Raw genomic sequence first — 22,785 nt, 5'->3', positions numbered from 1 at the left:
CGACTTCTTGTGAAATCTATTTTTCTTACTGTTTAAGACCAATTTAATTGCTCTTTAAAAAACAAAACACAAAACTCTGAAGAATGCACAAATTCCAGTGAGTTCTTGATGACTATAAAGACCTTGTTATTCTCAAACTGGAGGCAGAGATTTTGCAAACTACACAAATAGTTGTAGCTATACAGACGCACCCTAGTTCTGCTTCACGCTTTCCTAACCATCGAACAGTCCGAAAGAGAATGTGCCGATTTGCTTTTTTTGCATTGGTAGCCATGTTGAGAAATGTGATGAGTCCGCATTTGCTTCTTTGGTAGGATTTAAAGGCTGTAACATTCCTTCACCCTTAGCTCCCTAAAACTCTTCTTTGAATGTGAATGTGTTTTCCAACTTTCCAACAAAGAGGCAAAGCCCATGGTAGGAACTGGGTGTGTTTCTTTTCTACTTGTGCCCCACCCCTGTGCAGACCCACTCACTTGTACCATGAGTATACAGGTGTCAACTCCTACAACTCTGAAGAAAGCTTTCTTCTAAATGCCACCCTTCTGTAATAATTAAACAAGTACAAAGTTAGGGACAATAAGATGGATTTATTTAAAAAGAAGACTACAAAATTTGACATGAAGAGAGATAAAAAAGACCCACAGAATTTCAATTGATAAATACAAAAATGATTGGCTATAAACAATGTAAAAATACATTTCCCAGTCCCAAAACAGAATATAAGTACAGCAATTATAAAATTGTTATGTTGTAAGCATTTCCCTTATGATTTTTAAAAACCATTCTAAACAGTTTATTTGTATAAAATATAACAATTTTATCATAGGTGTTAATTATTTTAACCTTGAGTTGAGTCTGCCTTTTCCTGTACGTAACCGTGGTTTTGGTCTCCAGTTCTCCTTGAACTTTTTTATTTACCACAATGGTCTTTTTACTCCTAATTTCTTCTACAATAGAAGACGGAGGCTAATCAGTCATAAGTCCCATAAAAATCAATGTGAGGAAAGGTTCCAGCGAGACCAGAAATGCCAGTGAATATATTATCCTTCTGAAAAGGCAAAGATTAAGTGGTCCCATGCCAAGAAAACAAATAGAAGTGAACCGTCACAACAACCAGGGCTTAAGCTCATGCCAGCTCTATGTGTGAAGCCAGCTGAGGACAAGGCCACCAAACCCAATGCAGGGGTGGGGACCCCGAGGTAGTGCAGATGGTTTGCTGTCAACTCTAGCTGGATTGAGGTGATATTTATAATGGCAATAGTACAGTAGTTTGATGTGAAATTCCAGAACTTGCCTACCATAAGCTGGCTATTTTTGAACCAGTCTTTATTCTTGAGCCCAGGCCCCGGCTATTTCTCCTCCCTTAGATGGCACGCCCAGTAACATCAGCATCCATGACTGGTTTCCTTATCTCCCAAGCAGGTATTGGTGACGTCGCCACTAGCACTAGCATCCAAACTCTGATTCAAATAGGTAAGTCCTGAGTCACTAAGCCAGAGCAGAAGCTGTGCCTGGCCGTCAGGACTAATTTTTGAGAACCACATTAGCCACATTTACGTAGCTAAAACCTGTCTACAACAGGCAGATGAGAAGTTAAGAAAGGATGGGATCATTAAACTGCCTCGTTGGAAACACGATTCCACTTTTTCAGACAGAAAACCTAGGATGCCTAGCCAGGGGGACCTCCACCAAAGTCCTTCAGGACCTGACGCACAGGCTCAGCACCTTAACACCAAAGTCTTGAGTCAAAAATCTAGGAGGAGGACAAGAAAGATCTAGTCTGGGACCCAACAGCCGACAATTCTTCCTGATTATCAGAACTGGTTATGAAGTGTCTCTTGAGAATAGTAAGACTACTCCCTACACCATCAACAGTATTAACCTGGGCAAGATTCTCTAGATGTTCACTTTAAGGTCTCCTCCAAAGGGAAACTAGAGCAGTGCCTCTGTGGGAACAAAACCCTAAGGACCGTGCTAACACTCTAGGCAATAAAAGAGCCCAAGATCCTGGGCCCCCGAAAGACACTGCCAACAAGGAAGAGCCAGAGGCCCACCTCTGCTTGACGGGGAAGCAGTGTGCAGACCATCCTGGTCCGGAGACAGAAACGCGAGCATCTCAAACAGATGAAAAATCACAGGCTGGGGTTTTAAAACGGAATCTGGCTCCACAGAACACACCGAGGAGGACCTGCAGAGCCGCTTCAATTTCAGTAGAAATAATCATGTGCCAATAGGAGAACGGACCCTCTCTCACTCACAGTATGAACTCACCTCTGCCGACACTTGGTAAGTGGCTGAAGCCTGCTCTTATAATTTCACTGTATTGCACAAAAAGTATGTCTTTATCATCTTTGGTCCTTAGGTGTGATATCAGTTTCTTCCATTTTTCTATGTGTTACATAAAAATCTTTTCTTTTTCCCGCTTGATATCAATAACCACCAAAGTGCAGTATAAATATTGGGTTATACATATAAAATACCAACATCTCCCATACACTTTCTATTAGGCAACAAAAGAGCTTATAACAATTATCTCAAAATGTTAACAATATAATTTTAAGGCCAAGGAAGATACAGTAAAGCCTAAGTATTATATTTTAAGGAAAAAACCTAGACCAATATTTAAAATTTAAATATACATTACATTTTATCTAATCATCAAAAAACAACCTCATAGCTAAGCAAATTAACTTAAAAATGAAACAATATCTAAATGGATTAACTTAATCATGCTGTTTATATAGCTATAAAGAATCATTTGAAAGCTAAGCCTAGTAACAATGACAGAATAATTTATTATCAGTGAGCTGTGATTTAAAGAAACTGCCCTCCCCACCCCACCCCACCCAAAATAATAGACTTCATAATACAAGTTTCAAATGTTATAAAAAAAAAAAAAAAAAACCCTCTGGCCTAACTTGTGGTGACTGACATACTGTCCAATATTGACAACATTGCCTTCTGACGCTTCCCCTTGCTCTTCAAAAGTGGTTTAGCAAGTACACAGATAGTACACGTGCTTCTGCCCGGGCTCAGGTACCACGCAGTCGCCGCCTTCCGTAACACCTGCTCCCCAGAGTCTTTAAGCATTAAGTGGTTCGGTGAGGGCCTCTGCCCTACCACCAGTGGCCTCAGGTTTTCTCTTCTGGGACTCCTGTCGTTTCTCATACGCCATAATGGCAAAGTCACCCAGGAACATAAAACTTGCTAGAAATCCAAACACCTGAGGTGGAAAAAGTGGCAAAAATTAGATGAGGAATTTTATAATATACTCTCACATTTCCTACTTGGCTTTGAGAGAGTTTCATACGAGCAAGATGATTTCATCAATTTTATCTTTTTTTTTAAAAAATATATATTTTATTGATTTTTTACAGAGAGGAAGGGAGAGAGATAGAGAGTTAGAAACATCGATGAGAGAGAAACATCTATCCGCCGCCTCCTGCACACCCCCGACTGGGGATGTGCCCGCAACCCAGGTACATGCCCTTGACCGGAATCGAACCCAGGACCCCTCAGTCCGCAGGCCGACGCTCTATCCACTGAGCCAAACCGGTTTCGGCTCATCAATTTTATCTTAACTTCAGTGGTAAAGAAATGTTTAAGGTCACCAAAAAATGGAAAGAAGTTACCAAAAAAATAAAATAAAATTCCAGAATAATAGCTATTAGTCAAAAAATCACAAATGCCCTGTCTTATAAAGTACATGTTCACTTCTGGGGTGCCAATCTATGAAACTAAGGTTAATAGATGAAAAACAAAATCCTATAAAATGATACAAACACGGGATTATCAGTAATAGTTAAATGGACCCACAGATGAGATAAGGAACATATGTGAGTAGGCAGCTGAGACTAGGTAAAAATGGAAAAAGTTATTAATGACAAAAAAAAAACAGAAATTCTATTTTGAAGAAACAGAATTATCTACAAAATCTATTTTCCAGTTAATTGTCACACTCTAATGACACAGCAACATGATGCCACTATTTACTTCCTCTTCCTTAAACCACTTCCTCATTATTGTACTTCTCGGATCGACATTCCGAGAATTCTGTCAAGAGACAGAAGACCTGGTTCAAATTTAGCTCTTCACTAGCAAAACCACGAGGGAAATGGGAGCCAAGAGCTCTATGAGAACGAGAAAATTGGCATAGGTAATGGCTAACGTCCCTTCCAACCCTAGCACCCCATCTCCATGTGTTCTTCTCGCCTGATGGCATCTGCCCCCTCACTGGACTGGCTGATGCAGGACTAAAGGTAGACAGATGTCACTTTGTCTGTGAGGCCATCCCTGATCCCGGAGAGCTCCCGTCCATGCAGGGCCCTCTATGCCGTAGCATCCAGGTAGGTGACCTTCCAGCTCTTTTGCTGACATAATTCACACACACAAAATTTTTAATGGATTCCCTCACTCATTTAATTCTACAAAATGTTTCAGAATTTAAATAGTGCAAAAGGTAATTTTCAGCACATTATAAATAATGAGTTTTTAAACTGCCAGTCACTCTTAATCCAATGAAATCTAAATAATGTAACAATCTGGCATATCATCTAATTTAAATAAATAAGCTCATTTTTAATAGCTGGGAATTTTATGCCATGCTTTTCCCCCCTAAACTCAACTTTTCCTCAACTTCCATTTCACTTCCTCCACAGGATTTATAGTAACATATTTCTATACTTGAAAATATTTTCTTGATCATCCTATCATCTTCCTCCGCTACAAAAATATGTATACAAACTGAAATTGGCCATAAGGCTCTATTAAAACATTTGGTTTTCTCTTTAATTGGCTCATGTCTTCATGGATAAGTATTATTATTTTTAAAAAAAATATATTTTATTAATTTTTTACAGAGAGGAAGGGAGAGGGATAGAGAGTTAGAAACATCGATGAGAGAGAAACATCGATTCAGCTGCCTCCTGCACACCCCCTACTGGGGATGTGCCCGCAACCAAGATACATGCCCTTGACCGGAATCGAACCTGGGACCCTTGAGCCCGCAGGCTGACGCTCTATCCACTGAGCCAAACCGGTCAGGGCATGGATAAATATTATTACTGCTAGAATGAGTCACAGTGCTGCAATAATTTTGTTTTGTTTTTACCCATGTAAAGTGCTAAGAAACCGTGAATAGGTAGATACAGCCATGCAATTCTTGAACTCCTTTTAAGTTGTTCTATCATAAAAAGTAGTTTTAATGATCTATTAGCTGACTACTCAATTACAATTTCAGTTTTGTCATGAACGAAGTATTAATTGGAAACTGTTCTCATTCAGAGCTCTGGTACCAATTCAGGTCCATGATTCTTGAGCTGCAATTCTGAAATTCAAAAACAAAGCTCAACGTTTTCATGATTTGCTCGGCTCAAGATTAACACGGGGTAGAACTATTTACAATCTTTACCTGTTCCTTTTACTGTGAATATTCACATGCTTCAGAAATACTAATATGCTGGATTACAGGATATGTCTCAGGCCCTCTGAAGGTTTTGTGGAATAAAGTTTATGTACAGCAATCCCTTTCTAAAGTCTAAAATATTCTGAATTCTAAAAAAAATCTGCTTCCCCCTGCCAAGGATTTCATATAAAAATCTTATCTCTTTTATTAGACTCAACTTTTGGATCATTTCTCCTGTGTAGTCTCTACACCTGGCATGCAGTGTTTTTGTTGAACCAAAAAGTGGAGAATAAGATAATAAAGTCGGTTCTACCACTTGCATTAGCAGTAACATTCATATGTGGAGTAAATGGGTTTTTTATTAACAAAACTCAAGTTCTAAAGACAGGTTCTAGGCCAGCCGTGGGCAAACTACGGCCCGCGGGCCAGATCCGGCCCGTTTGAAATGAATAAAACTAAAAAAAAAAAGACCGTACCCTTTTATGTAATGATGTTTACTTTGAATTTATATTAGTTCACACAAACACTCCATCCATGCTTTTGTTCCGGCCCTCCGGTCCAGTTTAAGAACCCATTGTGGCCCTCGAGTCAAAAAGTTTGCCCACCCCTGTTCTAGGCTCTTCAGGCTGTCATATTTAAAGTTATCATTATTTACTGTTAGGTCTCCTATTCAAAATTACAATAAAAAATAAGTTAAAAGACAAACTACTCTCCCATATTGTATAACTTGTCAAGTACCTTCCAGATTCCATATTTCTAATGAAATGAAAATAAGCAAAGATATAAATACAAGGTACTTACAATTGCAGCAATTTCAGCTGAGGTTTGGTCATGCGTGGAAACGAAAATGATGGACGCCAACAAAAACAGACATCCTATCCCCAAAGTAATGTAAAAATCCTGTACATAGATATAAAACACATAAGGAATACAGTAAGGTTAGGTTGATAGAAACAAATATTTTAGTTTTTTACTCTCAAAAAAATTTAGAGATTTATTTTCCTTCACACAATCCAAATTTACATACTTTGAGATTTCTAACTTTTCAATAAACACCCTGTAAAGGAACATCATGTATGCTTTGGACAGGGCATATTCAGAGAATACGTTACAAAATAATCTTTTTATGAAACAGTTCCCCAAAGGAGGGGTGTGTGTGTGTCCCTGAGTTTTACCTTGACCCCCTCGTAGGGATCGTGCAGGAGGCAGCCAATGGATGTTTCTCTCTCATCCATGGTTCTCTCTCTCTATTCCTTCCCTTCCTCTCTCTTTAAAATCAATTTTAAAAATTTATCAAAGCCAAAGGACTTATTAAATCCTATATCTTACTTAGAGCAAAAGAAAGCATTTTTCTTTCCTTTCAATGTATTATGTGCTAGGACGGCCTGAGAGGACTTTGGTGCTTTGAAAGCACTTTGGAAAAGAGAGAATCAAAAGAACTACCCGTCGTTAACTAAAATCATGTCAATCGTAGGTTTTTTAGCCACTTAAACTTTCTGTAATAACATATTGTTTTCAATTATTCCAAGTGGGTAGGTAATCCAAAAGGAGCTTGTATGATGGACTACCCACTACCATAAAAGCTTCCATATCTCATCACAATGAAGCTTACAATAATGAGGTTCTTCATGGATTTCCAAGTGCTCTCTCAGCATCACCTCATAAGGCTCTCTCTCTCTCATATGCCAACTGAAAACTGCTTGACATACATACTTGATTCAGAGAAGAAATATACATGATAACCACTCCAAAGTTCTTAATCTGATACTTTGATTTTTCGAAAAGGCAATCTCCACTAAACCTAATATCGATAAAACTATCCAACAGAGAATTCCGATACCACTGTCAATTTGTTCACTTAACATTTATAAAAAATTAAAGAGGTTTTCTCTTTGCTTCTAAAAGAGGTGTTTTTTTGGGGCAGGGGGTAGAGGTGGGAACTAAGGAGTCAATGGGAGAAAAAGGGGGACATATGTAATACTTTAAACAATAAAGTACTTTTAAAATACTTTTAAAAATAAGAGGTGTTTTTCTGCAGTTCTTTGTTATTTCTATCCCCTTGAATATTATTTCAAATCTACAAACATATATAAAGCCCTATTCACTAATATTTGAATTACATTCAAGGAGGTATTTAAACAAGACAGTCATTTTGAGACAGAATAATGAACTATTCAATAAGCATGGGTTCTAGACCCAGACTATCTAAGGTCAAATCCCAGTTACACTGCTTCCCAGCTATATGGCTTTGAATTAGTTACTTAACATCTGTGTGCCTTTGTTTTTTCATCTGCAAATGGAGGAAGTTACAGTATCTTCTTCAGTAGATGATTCTAAAGATTAGTGTTAATTCACTGGAAGTGCTTAGATCAGTGCCAGGCACATAGTGAATGTCCCATAGAAGCTGGCTATTGTTATTCTCCATAGAATCTGACCCACAATAGCATGGGACACAAAAAATTCTTTCTTGGTAAAAGATTACCCTTCCGCCCTAGACACCACCACCACCCACTCAAAACGTTTTCTCTAGAACAGAAAACCTCCCTTACATAAAAATATATTTAAAGCCTTGACCGGTTTGGCTCAGTGGCTACAGCGTCGGCCTGTGGACTGAAGGGTCCCAGGTTCAATTCCAGTCGGGGGCATGTGCCTTGGTTGCGGGCATGTCCCCAGTGGGGGGTGTTCAGGGTGCAGCTGATGGATGTTTCTCTCTCATGGATGTTTCTAACTCTCTATCCCTCTCCCTTCCTCTCTGTAAAAAAATCAAAATATATTTTTAAAAATAAAAAATATATATTTAAAATTTAAGTACATTAATATGCATACAGTAAAAGTGATTTTTAAACCATTGAAGCAAACATGAAATCCTTACATAGTTAGGTAAAAATCAGAATGTATATAAATCAATGATTACCTATTAAATTTTGGAAAAGAGAGAATCAAAAGAACTACCCATCATTAACTAAATAATCATGTCAAGAGTAGGTTTTTTAGCCACTTAAACTTTCTGTAATAACGTATTTTAAATTTTAAAAATCACCTATTAAAAGAATCAAAAGACCCAAAAGATAGTAAAATATTTACAAAAGCTGTTTTAAGATAAAACAATTGAATTTTTTATTCCCTAGTATTTTTAAGTCAGTATTTACTAGAAAATAACTTTTATAATCAAGTTTGATGTAATAAATATTTTACATTTAGTTTAGTTAGATCATTACACTAAATGGAAAACATACTATTGTTTCTTGTCAAAAAGATTAATGTTCTTAAATACTACTGATACAGCACTAAAGTAAAAACTGACATTTCTAAAAAGATTCTTATGGATAGTGATACTGTTTTGCTGTTGAGAGATAAGAAATGAAAAAAGATGTGGGGTGTGTGTTTATGTTTTTATTGATTAGAGAGAGGAAGGGAGAGGGAGAGAGATAGAAACATCAATGATGAGAGAATCATTGATCAGCTGCCTCCTGCACGCCCCCTACTGGCGATCGAGCTTGCAATGGATCAGGGCACTTGACCGGGAATTGAACAGTGACCTCCTGGTTCATAGGCTGACCACTCAACCACTGGGCTACACTGGTCGGGTGATGTTTTTAACCTTTAATGTTTAAAATATAGATTTATACAAACAGCAAATCAATCAGCTCAGATATTAGTGAACTTTTCTCTTGTCCAACTCTCATATCTGTACTAAACATATCATAAACAAAAATTCTAAGGTATTCTCTGCATCCTCTTTTTAATATGTATTTCATGAAATGAATGGTGCCGTTGTCATTGTTATATAGAAACTCCTGTGGTGATATCTGCCCTGACAGCATCTAAAGTTCCTAGAGCCACCCTGGACGGATAATTCCGTTGGTTAGAGCACCTTCCCAATCCACCAAGGTGTGGGTTCTATCCCTAGTCAGAGTACATACAAGAATTAACCAATGAATTCATAAATAAGTGGAGCAACAAATCAACATTTCTCTCTCTCTCTCTCAAAAAAAAAGTCAAAAGAAAAGTCTCATTAAAAAAAAAAAAGTTGCGCCGAAACCGGTTTTGCTCAGTGGATGGAGCGTCGGCCTGCGGACTGAAAGGTCCCAGGTTCGATTACGGTCAAGGGCATGTACCTTGGTTGCGGGCATATCCCCAGTGGGAGATGTGCAGGAGGCAGCTGATCGATGTTTCTCTCTCATCGATGTTTCTAACTCTCTATCTCTCTCCCTTCCTCTCTGTGAAAAATCAATAAAATATATTTAAAAAAAAAAAGTTGCTATGCTAGGTAGGGCCTTGGTTCTAGTAAGATTCTGCTTAGGCCACATAATGGAATGCAGAGTGTGAGAGCTTTACTGGGGTCAAATCTCAATTTATTTCTACTGTAGCTATGTAATTTTGGTCAAGTTACTAAACCACCTGCACCTATTAGTAAGTTTCCTCAAAGTAAAATGGAGCATTAAGGTGTGAGGACTCTAAACCATGTAGCATAGAAAGTGCCTGGCACTGACAGCAGCTATCAGGTAAGATGACAAAACAATCATAGACTGGCCATACCAAGAACTGTGTGTAGGAGCTCATCAAAGACTTGCTGGATTTGACTCAGACTCTACCTGTAGTTTTTCAAAGTTATTTTTTAACTTTCTAAAAAAAATTAAATCTAAAATAATTATTTGAAAAGAAGGTAATAGACTCCTACAGCACAAAATATGAGATACAAAAAGGTATACAGAAAAAACTAAATATCTTAGGTGTATAATCAACATATGACCCAATGCTTGCTTCTCATTAATTTAAACAAAAACATAATCATACTGCTTTGTATTTATTCTGTTATCTCTTATCTTTAATAGTTACAAATTTATCCTAATTTTTATTTCTCTCAGAGATGTGAATTCTTTCATATGTACAATTAATTCTTAATGAACCACTACTGATGATTCAAATGCTATTGCAGAAGTAAATTACTCAATTCTTTCTTTCTTTAATGCAGTACCTATGAGAATTAGCTCATCTGTCATCTCACAAATCCTTATATTATACCCAAATAAAAACACAGGGTCAGCAGACTAAGTCTTTAGAAAGTTCTGCATCTCTAATAAAAACCTTCTTAATTCACTTATAGACTTTTCCCCATAATAAAATCAAAAGAGCCCGGCGAGTGTGGCTCAGTGGTTGGGCGTTGACCCATGAACCAGGAGGTCACAGTTTGATTCTCAGTCAAGGCACATGCCCAGGTTGTGGGCTCGATCCCCAGTAAGGAGCGTGCAAGAGGCAGCTGATCAATTCTCCAATTCTCTTTCATCATTGTTATTTCTTTCTCTCTCTCTCTCTCTTTCTCTCTCTCTGAAATCAATAAAAATATTAATACCATATATATATATATATAGTGAATTAGGTTAAACCACCAGTCATTGTAAACTATGGGTAGTGTTTGTCACTTTCATTCTAATTTCACTTTCCCCTCCTATCATCCCATTTGGCAGGGAAAACTGAGTTCTCATGTTACTCAGTTTTGGAAGCGTTACTACTTTGTAAAATAAAACTATACAAAGATTCCAAAACAGCTATGTTGTTAGTATAGAGATTATATGTTCCATGCTTACCGAGGACTTGACTTTTCCAGCATCGACTCTGTCGTAAACTGGAGTGCAGTACACTATCAGCATAAGGAGACAAAGGAGAAAGGCACTGCTGCTTACAAATTCAAAAAAGTAAAGTCCTCCGCACAAAGTGCACTGTGATACAACTTCTTCACAGATAAAGGCCAGCAAAGACAGCAACTGCAAAAGAAACACAACATTTCACTTTAGGCAGTGGTTCTCAACCTTCCTAATGCCACGACCCTTTAATACAGTTCCTCATGTTGTGGTGACCCCCAACCATAAAATTATTTTCGTTGCTACTTCATAACTGTAATTTTGCTACTGTTATGAATCGTAATGTAAATATCTGATATGCAGGATGTATTTTCATTGTTCGCGACCCACAGGTTGAAAACCGCTGCTCGTGTTTTCAGAGAAACCTTCAGTGTTCAGAAAACACCATCTGTTCACTCAAATATTTATCAAGTGGAGACCATGGCAAACTAGCTTACTGAACGGCTGATCTACACAGAACTTGGTCTGGTTGCTTTGAAGGGAAGATAGGTACACAAATGATTAATCAATTACCACGTGCTACAGAATATGGGAAATATAGGGTGTTGCTATAAAAACACACAGAAGTCCAGCCCAGGCGGCTGAATGTCACCCTGTGCACCGAAAGGTTGCTGGTTCAATTCCCAGTCAGAGCATATACCTGGGATTGATCCCTAGTCAGGGCACCTATGCAAGACAATGGATCGATGTTTCTTTCTCACATGGATGTTTCTCTCTCTCCCTTCCTCTCCCTTCCATGTCCTCCAGTGAGGATTTAAAAAAAAATTAAAACACACAGAAGAGCCATTAAACTTGGGAGGCCAGCAAAGGCTTCCTGAAGGAAAGCTGAGACCTGAAGGGCAGTAGAGTCCATTTGAGGGGTTAAAGATAGCAGAGAAGTTCCAGGCAGAGAAGCAAGACATACAAAGACTTAAAAGGTGAGAGAGCATGGCACCCTCCTTCCCCAATGCACACACATATATCCCCCCAACCACAACTCCACTGTGAAAGCGAGTTGAGTCACCATGACTAAAGTGTCCAGTTTGAAGGAAGAAGATAGCAGCACAAAAATGATTAAATGAGACAAGAGGTAAGCAGAGGCCAGATCTAAATGTCCTCTTTAGTTTAAGGGATTTAAAGCAACGGATAACATGATCAGGTTCTTGCTTTTAGTAGTTCTCACTAGCTGCAATATGGAGATGGGACTGGAAACAGGACAAAACTTGGGCAGACATCTAGTCAGGAAACTCATGTGTAACATTCAGGAAGAGAGAGCACCCAGGGTAGCTAGCAGTAGTAATGGAGAAGAAGAATGGCTAATCACTGGAAAATGCAGTAGAAGCCCTTATTAAACAGGATGAATAACAAGAGAGTAGGAAACAAGATAATACTGAAACAAATGTACTGAAACATTTGAACTTAATACAAAACAGCACATTTATTCACCCATCATTTGAAGTGGGCCTTGTCTCTGAGCATGAGCCTACAAAATTGGAATTCCACATCATGTTTTTTGCATCAATCCCTTTCATCATTTATGACTACCACTCCCAGACTGATGGTATTTGAAGTGGAGCAAGCTCTTGGACATTGATAATCAGAGTACAGAATCTTTCCAGAGTTGGACCAGCCTTTCACAGTTGTCTTGCTCTTAATTTCACAGCAAATATTTTAGTAACTTATTTTTCTGTCTTTCCAAAGCATACTTTAAAATATACTTTTATTGATTTCAGAGAGAAAGGGAGAGAGAGAGAGAGAGAGAAACATCAGTGATGAGAGAGAATCATTGACCAGCTGTCTCCTACTGGGGATCAAGACCGCAACCTGGGCATGTGCCCCTGACCAGAATCGAACGCAGGACACTTCAGTCTGACCATAAAAATTATAAGCAGTACAAACCATTATGGGAATAACATTAAGTCAACTGATGGCAGAGGTTAAGAGTAAAGAGAGCCCCAGCCAATGTGGCTCAGCTGGCTGGGCATCGTCCGTGCACTGAAAGGTTGCCAGTTTGATTCCGTCAGGCCGAATGCCGGGGTTGCGGGCTCCATACTCAGTTGGGGCGCATACAGGAGGCAGGTGATCAATGTTTCTCTCTCCCTCTCTCTTCCTCTCCCTAAACAAAATTTTTTAAGAATAACAATTAACAGAGTGAAGAGTGATCCAGATGGGCTTACTGGCATGGCTGTCCAGGATAGACAGGCATGGGTCAGAATGATTTCTTGCACTGAATGACGAATGGTTAACTCTGGTTGATTTGGCAACTCAATTAAATGGCAGTGGGTTTTAACAGTGCTCCCACTGTTGTACATTAGTATTAACATACTGATGCTTTCCCTGCAGGAAGATGAGTTTTGTTTTTCTTTTTAAGAGGCAAGGCTGTTGGGAAGAGAATAAATTCCATTTTAATTATGCTGTGTATGAGGGCTCTGTACAAGAGCTAGGATATATAGCTCAGAGGAGAGGTGTGAGGTGGAGATAAAGATGTGGGGCCTTGGCCAGGTAGCTGAGTTGGTTAGAGTATTGTCCCAATACGCCAATGTTAAGGGCTCCATCCCTGGTCAGGGTACACACAAGAAGCAACCAATAATTCCTAAATAAGGGAAACGACAAATTGATCTCTCTCTCTTTTTCTCACTCTCAAAAAAAAAAAAAAAAAAAAAAAAAAAAAAAAAAAAAAAAAAAAAAAAAAAAAAAAAAAGATGTGGGAGTCAGCCAGTGAGATCACCTAGAATTAGGAGAACTCTGAAGAACCCAAAGATTTAAGGGATATGTAGAGGGGGAGACACCAACAAAGGAGGAGGAGTCCAAGAGGTAATAGACCAAGAAAAAAGTATTTCTTTGAAGAGAAAGGAATCCAGAGGGCTGAATGCTACTTAGGAGTCAGGTAAGAACAAAACTGAAACACTTACATTAGACTGAGTTGCAAGAAGGTTGCTGATGACATCAGCAAGACAACTTCAGTGTAGTCATACGGGAAGCTTAGACTGCAGTACTGCATAGTGGGAAGTAAGGGGAAGTCAAGGCAGTGGAATACAGACAGCACAGGCAAGATGTGTGGTTTCAAGAGTGGCCAGATAGGGCAGTAGTAGATGAGGTCAAAGGGAAGGGAATTACAAGATGGGAGAGAGCTGGGTGTGTTTAAATGCTTCTTCAGAAGAAATCAGTAAGATTGGTGTGTCTAAAGACAGGAAGAAAAAAGGCTCTTCAAAGGCAGGATTCAGAGCTCAGGTGTGGGACTAGCTCCTCTCCAGAAATAAGAGGGAAGAAAGTGAAGGGAGTTTTACTTGGGCTGTTTGTGTGGGTTTTGAGGAAGCTGAGGGAGTTTCCTCCTGAGCGTTAAAACTATCAAAATAACTGATGACCCAAGTAGATGCCTATTGGGAAATGCCATCTCACCCAAGTCAGGCCAATAGAAGCAACCAGATGTATTAAGGGCAACAAAACTGCTACCAGAGTCAACAGATACATTTCATAGTGTATAATAAAAATTTTACCCTATAAAACATTTCCATGCAAAAGAAGTCAATGGTACAGCTACTCTGGAAAACAGTTTAGCAGTTTCTTTAAAAAACGAAGCATGCAACTGCCACGAACCCAGCAATTGTATTTCTGCATTCTGCATCCAACCAAGAGAAATGAAAACTTAAGTTCGTGCAAAAATTGATACATGAAGGTTCATAACAATTTTATTCACAATAGCTCCAAACTAGAAACAATCCAGATGTCCTTCAATGGTTAAGCAAACTGTGGTAGGTACATCCACACTACAGAATACTACTTAGCAACAAAAAGGAACAAGTTTGACATATGCCACAACCTAGATCAGTGGTCGGCAAACTCATTAGTCAACAGAGCCAAATATCAATAGTACAACGATTGAAATTTCTTTTGAGAGCCAAATATTTTAAACTTAAACTATATAGGTAGGTACATTGTTATTAACTTATTTAGGGTACTCCTAAGGTTTAGGAAGAGCCACACTCAAGGGGCCAAAGAGCCGCATGTGGCTCGCGAGCCGCAGTTTGCCGACCATGGACCTAGATGAATCTCCAGAGAATTATGCAAAGGGAAAAAAAATCCAATTTCAAAGGGTTATAGACTGCATGATTCTGTTTATAGCATTCCTCAAAAAACAAAGATTATAGAGATGGAGAACAAATTAGTGGTGCCCAGGGGAGAGAAGGGTGGTGTGGCTAAAGCAGAAGCATGAGGGAACCCCGTGGTGATGGGCAGTTCTGGATCTTGATTGCAGCAGTGCTTACAGGAAGCTACACACGAGATAAAACTGCATGAGAGTAACGCGTGCACACACACACATGCACATACACACGCACAAATACAGGAACTCCCTGTACATTTTTGGCAAGTTCCTGTGAATCTATAGTTACTTCAAAATAAAAGTTTTTTTTAAAAAAGGTCAAATCTAAATTGGTATCTAAGCATCTAAGGCAGCGGTTCTCAACCTGTGGGTCGCGACCCCTTTGGCAGTTGAACGACCCTTTCACAGGGGTCGCCTAAGACCATCCTGCATATCAGATATTTACATTACGATTCATAACAGTAGCAACATTACAGTTATGAAGAAGCAACAAAAATAATTTTATGGTTGGGTCACAATATGAGGAACTGTATGTAAAGGGCCAGAAGGTTGAGAACCACTGGTCTAAGGGATTTCCCCCTTCTACTGAGCAATACAAAATTCATCTATCCCCACAACTTCAAAAAATCTATAGAAAGACAAAAATAGATCCTACTGCTATATTTCCTGTTGTGAAGCATAAAACCATCCAGTATATCCCAAACAACTTCCTTCATACAGACGTTAGGTAAGGTATTTCCAATCACTAAACCACAGGATATAAAGGCCACACCAAGACAAACACCAGAAGGTCATTGTGTAAAGGTACTTCCTTAGTCTACTGTAATTAGTTACAGGATGAGTCTTTACATGTCTAGAGTATAATAAAATACTAATATTTTATGCCCTACTCTTGCCTCTATCTTAGGAGTTTTAGGAGTTTCTCTATGAGGAGTTTGCAAAATATACCTCAGTTGTATAAAAGCCAATTAATTATGAGAAGATAGCCTAAAACTCTAATTGGGGTTTTAGAATAGTTGAAGCATGTTTATTACAATAACTAGATTATCAGGAACACTCATCTGTGCAGGCTGACCAAAAAAGAAATCTTTTCTGTCGTATCAATACAGACTGCTGATCTAAGTCTTAGGAAGGAAAGGGCAGGATCCAGGTTGGCCAGAAGCAATCAGTGTCAAGTAACCCAAACTTATTATCAGAAGTCTTTCTTACTAACCCTAAGCCTCAGAGCAGTATTAAGAGGCGGGTTCTGCATGAGTGTCCTAAGAGACTGAAGGGGTACAATATCAAGTTTGGGCGTTTACTAGTGCCAGTTCCCATGTGAAGGCCAAGGAATTAGCACTATGAGCTAGATTCAGTTTGAAATGTACTCCTGACTCCCCATCTCTAATGCTATTAAGCTTCCTTGATATCCCCCACAGCACTATACAGTCTGTAATACAAAATAAAATTATCATTTCACAATATGTACAAATAATGAATCATTATGTTGGACACCTGAAGCAAATATAATGTTACATTTCAATTATAGCTCAATAAAAATATAAAAAAATAAAGTATATTTGAGTATTATGTATGCAGCACTATAATATGCATAGGAACATGTGATGACAGAGCAATCAGACCAATGTACAAGACAATAAGAACACGATATATTTTGTATCTCACAACTGAGTGTTCATTATATCTAAGTTCAGGAAATATCAGGAAAATGTTCACCTGGACTAAGAGTAGTTCAAGAAGGATGGGTAGAAAAGCAAGACTCAGACCAGAGCCAAGAGACACACAGGGTCCAGGAGGGGGGTAAACAAGAACAGATTCAGGAAAGCAAAAATTTGCCCAGCCGGTGTGGCTCAGTGCTTGAGCATCGACCTGGGAACCAGGAGGTCACATGCCTGGGTTGTGGGCTCGATCCCCAGTAGGGGGAGTGCAGGAGGCAGCCAGTAGATCAATGATTCTCATCATTGATGTTTCTGTGTCTCTCTCCCTCTCTCTTCCTCTCTGTTATCAATAAAAATATTATTCTTATTAAAAAAAAAAAGAATTATCATGGCAAGCCCCAAAGGAGGATAAGGCAACTGACCTAAGTGGATGGGGAGTGTTGAGAAAAAAGGTTAAGGTGTTGCATGTGGTTATGTGAAAATCATACCAGGGAGCATGAACTTCTAGATAAAGACAACTGGGGCTGCCTGCCTGGTTTGGCTGGATAGAAAACAAAAGGAACAGAGACTGGGTGGGGGCCTGAAGGAACAGCACAGTTCCAGAGTCCGAGGGAAAGCAAGGAACACCAGACAAGCAAGTCAACAGGACATTTTGCACTTCTTAGGAAAACTCCTTTGAAAAGCAGTGATGCTGGGTGTTGTGAGAGTGTGAGAGGTGTAGTGTGGCTTGTTTTATTTTAGTCATATTTTTAGTTGGTGTTTTTTGTAAGCAGACAATTATTTTAATTTTTTTTTAAAAAAGTGAGAGTTAAGGGAAGGAAGAATTTCTAAAAGTGGGTCGTCACCAACACTAAATACCAAAGTGGTTAAGGACAGTAAAAAGAAATAATGTCACTGAATTGGACAAGGAAATAGTGGTGAATGCAACCCATAAGTTAAAAGGCTCAATTAGTATTATCTGGTGAATAGTTTTGCTCTGAACAAAGTATTGCTTACTACATAGGAAGCTAACCCCCAACGACAGGACACTAATGCTGCTCCTTCTAATGACATAAAATTTTACCCAAATATATTTAAGGGAATTATCAAGCTTTGGGAGTTGGGAGGGCCTTTGCAGAGCATGTAGTCTCCCACACTCATGTTTACAAATGATGGAATTAATCTCTGACAGGTTAAGTCCCAAGTTAGCCAGGCACAGACGAGAACCCAGGTCTCCTGACTCCTACTCTGTGCTTGTTCCCCCCATAAAACACTATTAAGTTCATTTAACGACTAAGTATGTTTGTGTAGGTTTTCCCTGTAAGGTTGGTTTTTTGAGGTTACATAGTCTTATGTATTTCCCCTTTTGCTGTTAAATCACACATTAAAACCAATTTCCCAGGGTCAGCACATCTGGGAAGTCTTCGTGACTAAAATATGGCCTTAGAGTTCTAGTGATTTAAACATTCAGATAATTACTACCCTGTGACTCTCTCCATTTCAATTTCACTACCTTTCCTGAAACTTCAAGTCTTCCTTAAAATTAACAGTCATTGCATTAAGTATTAATTCTCCATCACTTTGTTTAAAGTGGGTTACGAAAAAATTTCTTACAAAAAGAGCTTTTTAATGTTTGCCACTAATTATAAAACTCCATGTACAAAATTATGTTAATTTGTGAATTAATGAACTTGTAGTCACATGCAAGGTTCAAGTAAACAAATCTGTCAGCCTGAAGTTAAGCTAGGCTTCCCTTGCCTTCGGCCAGGTGGGGAACCAGCCCGGGGCCACATAGGCTCTCGAAATCATTAGGTCTGGCCCTGCCAAGGCAACCGACAGTGGGACTCGAAATTCAATAAATCTAGGAGTTTTATGCATAGCAACATAAATTTATATTACGTGAATTATATTAAGTGAATGATGTTAGAAATATCCAAATGGGCCCCAATTGGTTTGGCTCCGTGGATAGAGCGTCAGCCTGCGGACTGAAAGGTCCCAGGTTCGATTCCGGTCAAGGGCATTTACCTTGGTTGCGGGCATATCCCCAGTAGGTAGTGTGCAGGAGGCAGCTGAATTGGTGTTTCTCTCTCATCAATGTTTCTAACTCTCTATCCCTCTCCCTTCCTCTCTGTAAAAAATCAATAAAATATATTAAAAAAAAAAAAAAGAAATATCCAAATGGCCCGTGGCAGAAAAAAGGTTCCCCACCCCTGCCTTATGCAAACATTTACTCTGACAAAGGTTCAAAGATAAAATTTGTTGACATTATGGATCTTCCTCAGGTAAAAATGGAGCATTTTAATTGAGTACATACCATTTTCACATTTAAATAATGAAAAAAGCACCAATATAAGATAAATTGCTTCTATTTAATAAATTTAAATCACTGGTGAATTCCCAATCAAACTGCTTGCTTGAAGAGTCATTATAATCACAGTACTGTACAGCCCTCAGGACATTCAACTGGTACCATAAACACAATGTCAGCTTGTTGCAGAGAGAATATTACACATATTTAGATCACTGCACCAGCTAGCTAGACAGGAATTAGGTTGTCAAAGGCCAATTCACCCCTTGAAACAAAAACAAACTCCTTCAAAAGTAACAACAACCAAAAACCTCACCAAAAAAATACTAGTACATGGGCATAAGGATCAATCTAAGGGTAGAATAAACTGGTAATAAACTGAATGCATAAATTTATGTCTGCAATGACTCCTTATATTGAATTCCTAGCTGAACCTTTATTCTTCCTTCAGCTCTGGAGGATGCTTATGTTTTGAACAAGCCTTTGAAAAAATTAAGGTCATACCTGAATGATAGACGAAGCTGTACAACTCCAACTCAGAGTTACATGCATATAACTCAAGAGCTCGTCACACTCTTCTGTCTCTAAACTCCCCTTTTGTGTTTGCAGGCTCCACTCTCTACCCCTTTGGGGTTCAGTTCTGTACCAGCATGCCCCACAGAGCCTCAGAAATTTGTAAAAAAAATCTTAAGGAGTGGAAAGAATCTCAAAGGAAATCCCTAGGACTCTAATCTAGGATTCCTAAGTAAACAGGCTCTGGCTTTTTTTTTTTTTTAAATATATTTTATTGATTTTTTTACAGAGAGGAAGGGAGAGGGATAGAGAGTTAGAAACATCGATGAGAGAGAAACATCGAACAGCTGCCTCCTGCACAGCCCCTACTGGGGATGTGCCCGCAACCAAGGTACATGCCCTTGACCGGAATCGAACCTGGGACCTCCCAGTCCGCAGGCCGACGCTCTATCCACCGAGCCAAACCGGTTAGGCGGCTTTTAAGTTTTAAGCAAGGTTCCTTTCTCTTTGAGGTCTCTGAGAATCTGATAAGTATGGGTTCAGAATCACATGCCCAAACACAAAAATGCACTACATTTTGACTAAAATGTCATGGGGCATGCAGGTCCCTTGTTAAAGTACCTCCTCTTCTGATTATGAATTTCTCCATTACAGTGCTTGGTTATTGGAACTCTGAAATTCTATTTCAAATTTTTTTTTTAAATCCTCATCCAAGGATATTCTTCCATTGATTTTTAGAGAGAGTGGAAGAGAGAGGGAGACAGAGAGAAACATCTATGTGAGAGAAACACATAGATTGGTTGCCTCCTGCACGTGCCCCCCCACCCCCACCCCCAGCAGGGAAAGAGCCTGCAACTAAGGTACACGCCCTTGACTGGAATCGAACCTGGGACCCTTGGGTCCGTAGGCCGACGCTCTATCCACTGAGCAAAACTGGCTAGGGCATGAAATTCTATTTAATTTTTTAAAATAAATCATCCTATATAATTAAAAGGCTCATATGCAAATTGTCCCCACGGGCGGGAGTTCCACTGACTGGGAGTTAGACCACCAGGGGGCGGCACAGAACATGGTGGGTGTCGGTGCAGCCCTGGCAGTGGGCGGCAGTGGAGGCGCTGCCAGCCCCAATGGGCGCCGACAAGAGCGGGACCACAGTGGGATGGTGGAGCAGGTGAGCGGGCAGCGCCAGGCCAAGGCAGGTGTGAGCGGGGGCCCTGATCGCCCCGCTGGTCGTCCCACAGATTGGCCCCGATTGCCGGCCAGGCCTAGGGACCCTACCTGTGCATGAATTCTGTGCACTGGACCTCTAGTCTAAAATAAAACAACCTAAACACAGAATTTGAGTTAAGGCAAATAAGACTTTGCCTGCTGCCCCAGGCTGGATGACAGTTTTAATTTACTTGGGACTTTCTGTGTGACTCCTATAATGTACTGTTGGGAAGAGATAAGACATTATTAAAACAAACAAAGCAGGAACAAAAAGACAACCATAAGAATGAAATTAAGAAATATTGTTTAAAATGTATATTAAAGAAAGCATTCTTACAATATTACAAGTTCCCCATAAACAAACTAACAGAGTTCTAAAGAGACCTTAGTTTTTATTCTTTTCCTCTTTTTCCTTATGGATGATGGAGAACATGCAGGAATAGTCTAACAACCTGGCAAGGCAAATTCATCTTCCCCTCTTCTGTTAAATCCAGGTTAAATCTATCACCAAAATTTCTAGCTGTATTCTATTCCAAAGATACACAACTATAGTTTGTTACACTATAAATACAGTAATGAAAAACTTTACTTGAGCTTTGTTATTTCTGATTAGGAAGGAAAAAAAAATAAAGGCAACTGAAAATAGATTTAATAATGGGCAACAGATGAGTATCGATGATGTCTTTTAAGCAGGAAGAATGCTTCAGATTAGTATTAATTCTTTTCTGCTCTAAAGAGTTCTACTCAAGTAGCTCTACTGCACAGAAACAGCTGAAATCTGAAAGTCATGTGAGAGCTGACAAGAGGAAAGCAGAAGGAAGCACTTCTGGGTAGGACTGAATAGCTGATGCAAGAAATAGGGAGCCCTGTGGCTTGAAGAACCTAAAAGGCCTACGAAGGAGGCTGGAGAGACAGAGCCAGACCTCTAGGGATCCATAGGCCAAGCTACCACTTGCCTCTAAGTCTACGTGATTTCCCAATTACTGTAGTGCCCATTTCCTGCTATTCTATTCAATAAAAATAGGTCACCTGACTTCTAAGAACATAAGCTCTGGTTATCTGCGTTCTAAGAATTTAAGTTCCTCCCAAAGAAACTAATGGCTATTTTTACTTCGGATGGTTTTAGGAAAAACAACACCACACAAACCAACCTGTAAACATTCTAAGCAGCCTGATTTTCTGTCTTGCAGAAAATGTTGCTCATCGTTGGTTAAAACAAGACACAGGAGCTCAAAGTATGTAAACGGAATTAAAATTTAAATCGCAAAGGTGTTTTGATATTTTCGCTAATAGGTTTAAGGTACCTTCGCTGCCTACAGTAAACTAAAATGCGATGAAATGGAAAACACCGTGCCCTAGTCCTGCTACCCGCCCTCAAACACAAAAAGCTGTCCTTTTGACTTTGTACTTCGTTCACACATGCCGCAGAAGTCGTTCTTTCCCAATCAATACAAAACTTTTGGCAGGCAGCTTACGGAACACACACATCTCAATGCCAGTGCGTGGCCATCACATTAAACTGACCCCATGGGCTCGCCCCAGGAAAACCGCAAGCACCAGGGAAAGATAAAAAAAGCACTTCGTAGTCTAAATACAGGTCCTTTGGGAGATAACGCAGAGGAACAACAGCGGGGAGGAGAGACGAAGGTGGCTACAGAGTAAATGAGATACGTCCAAGTTACGTCTATCACCAAAATTTCTAGCTGTATTCTATTCTGAACATACACAACTATAGTTTGTTAAACTATAAGCAAGGTAATGAAAACTTTTACTTGAACTTTGCTATTTCTGATTAGGAAGAAAAAAAATAAAGGCAACTGAAAATAGATTTAATGGGCAGCAGATGAATATCGATGACGCCTTGTAAGCAGTAAGAACGCTTCCGATTAATATTAATTCTTTCCTGGACCCACCTAACTCGTTCAGCGGCCCTGCATCGCCGTCGGGGGCCCACCTAGGGACCACGGGCCGCCCAGCGGGGGGTGGGGGGG

The 22,785-nt window shown here is 39.4% G+C and overlaps 1 protein-coding gene across 1 annotated transcript; it reads right to left on the bottom strand.

Moving 5' to 3' along the window:
• Positions 1-567: 567 nt before the first annotated feature.
• CMTM6 (CKLF-like MARVEL transmembrane domain containing 6) lies at positions 568-22,215 on the bottom strand. The gene is made up of 6 exons (XM_014548384.1): positions 22,163-22,215; positions 19,550-19,576; positions 12,817-12,823; positions 10,993-11,169; positions 6,206-6,304; positions 568-3,223 (listed from the first exon to the last, which is right to left on the bottom strand). The coding sequence occupies exons 1-6, from the start codon at positions 22,213-22,215 to the stop codon at positions 3,083-3,085; spliced, it is 504 nt and encodes a 167-aa protein (XP_014403870.1). The 3' UTR covers positions 568-3,082.
• Between the last annotated feature and the right edge of the window lie 570 nt (positions 22,216-22,785).

This window comes from Myotis brandtii, unplaced genomic scaffold, assembly GCF_000412655.1.
Source record: "Myotis brandtii unplaced genomic scaffold, ASM41265v1 scaffold506, whole genome shotgun sequence".
NCBI lineage: Eukaryota > Metazoa > Chordata > Mammalia > Chiroptera > Vespertilionidae > Myotis > Myotis brandtii.
Note: the sequence above shows the minus strand (reverse complement) of the source record. Positions and strands in the feature narration are given on the sequence as shown.

What these genes read in the sequence shown, in the direction of transcription:
- CMTM6 (XM_014548384.1), bottom strand. Translation starts at nt 22,215, where the DNA reads ATGTGTGAACGAAGTACAAAGTCAAAAGGACAGCTTTTTGTGTTTGAG. An exon ending in CTGGAAAAGTCAAGTCCTCG is followed by an intron (nt 6,305 to 10,992) that starts GTAAGCATGGAA and finishes ATCTATGTACAG; the next exon opens with GATTTTTACATTACTTTGGG. An exon ending in CAGCTGAAATTGCTGCAATT is followed by an intron (nt 3,224 to 6,205) that starts GTAAGTACCTTG and finishes TTTCCACCTCAG; the next exon opens with GTGTTTGGATTTCTAGCAAG.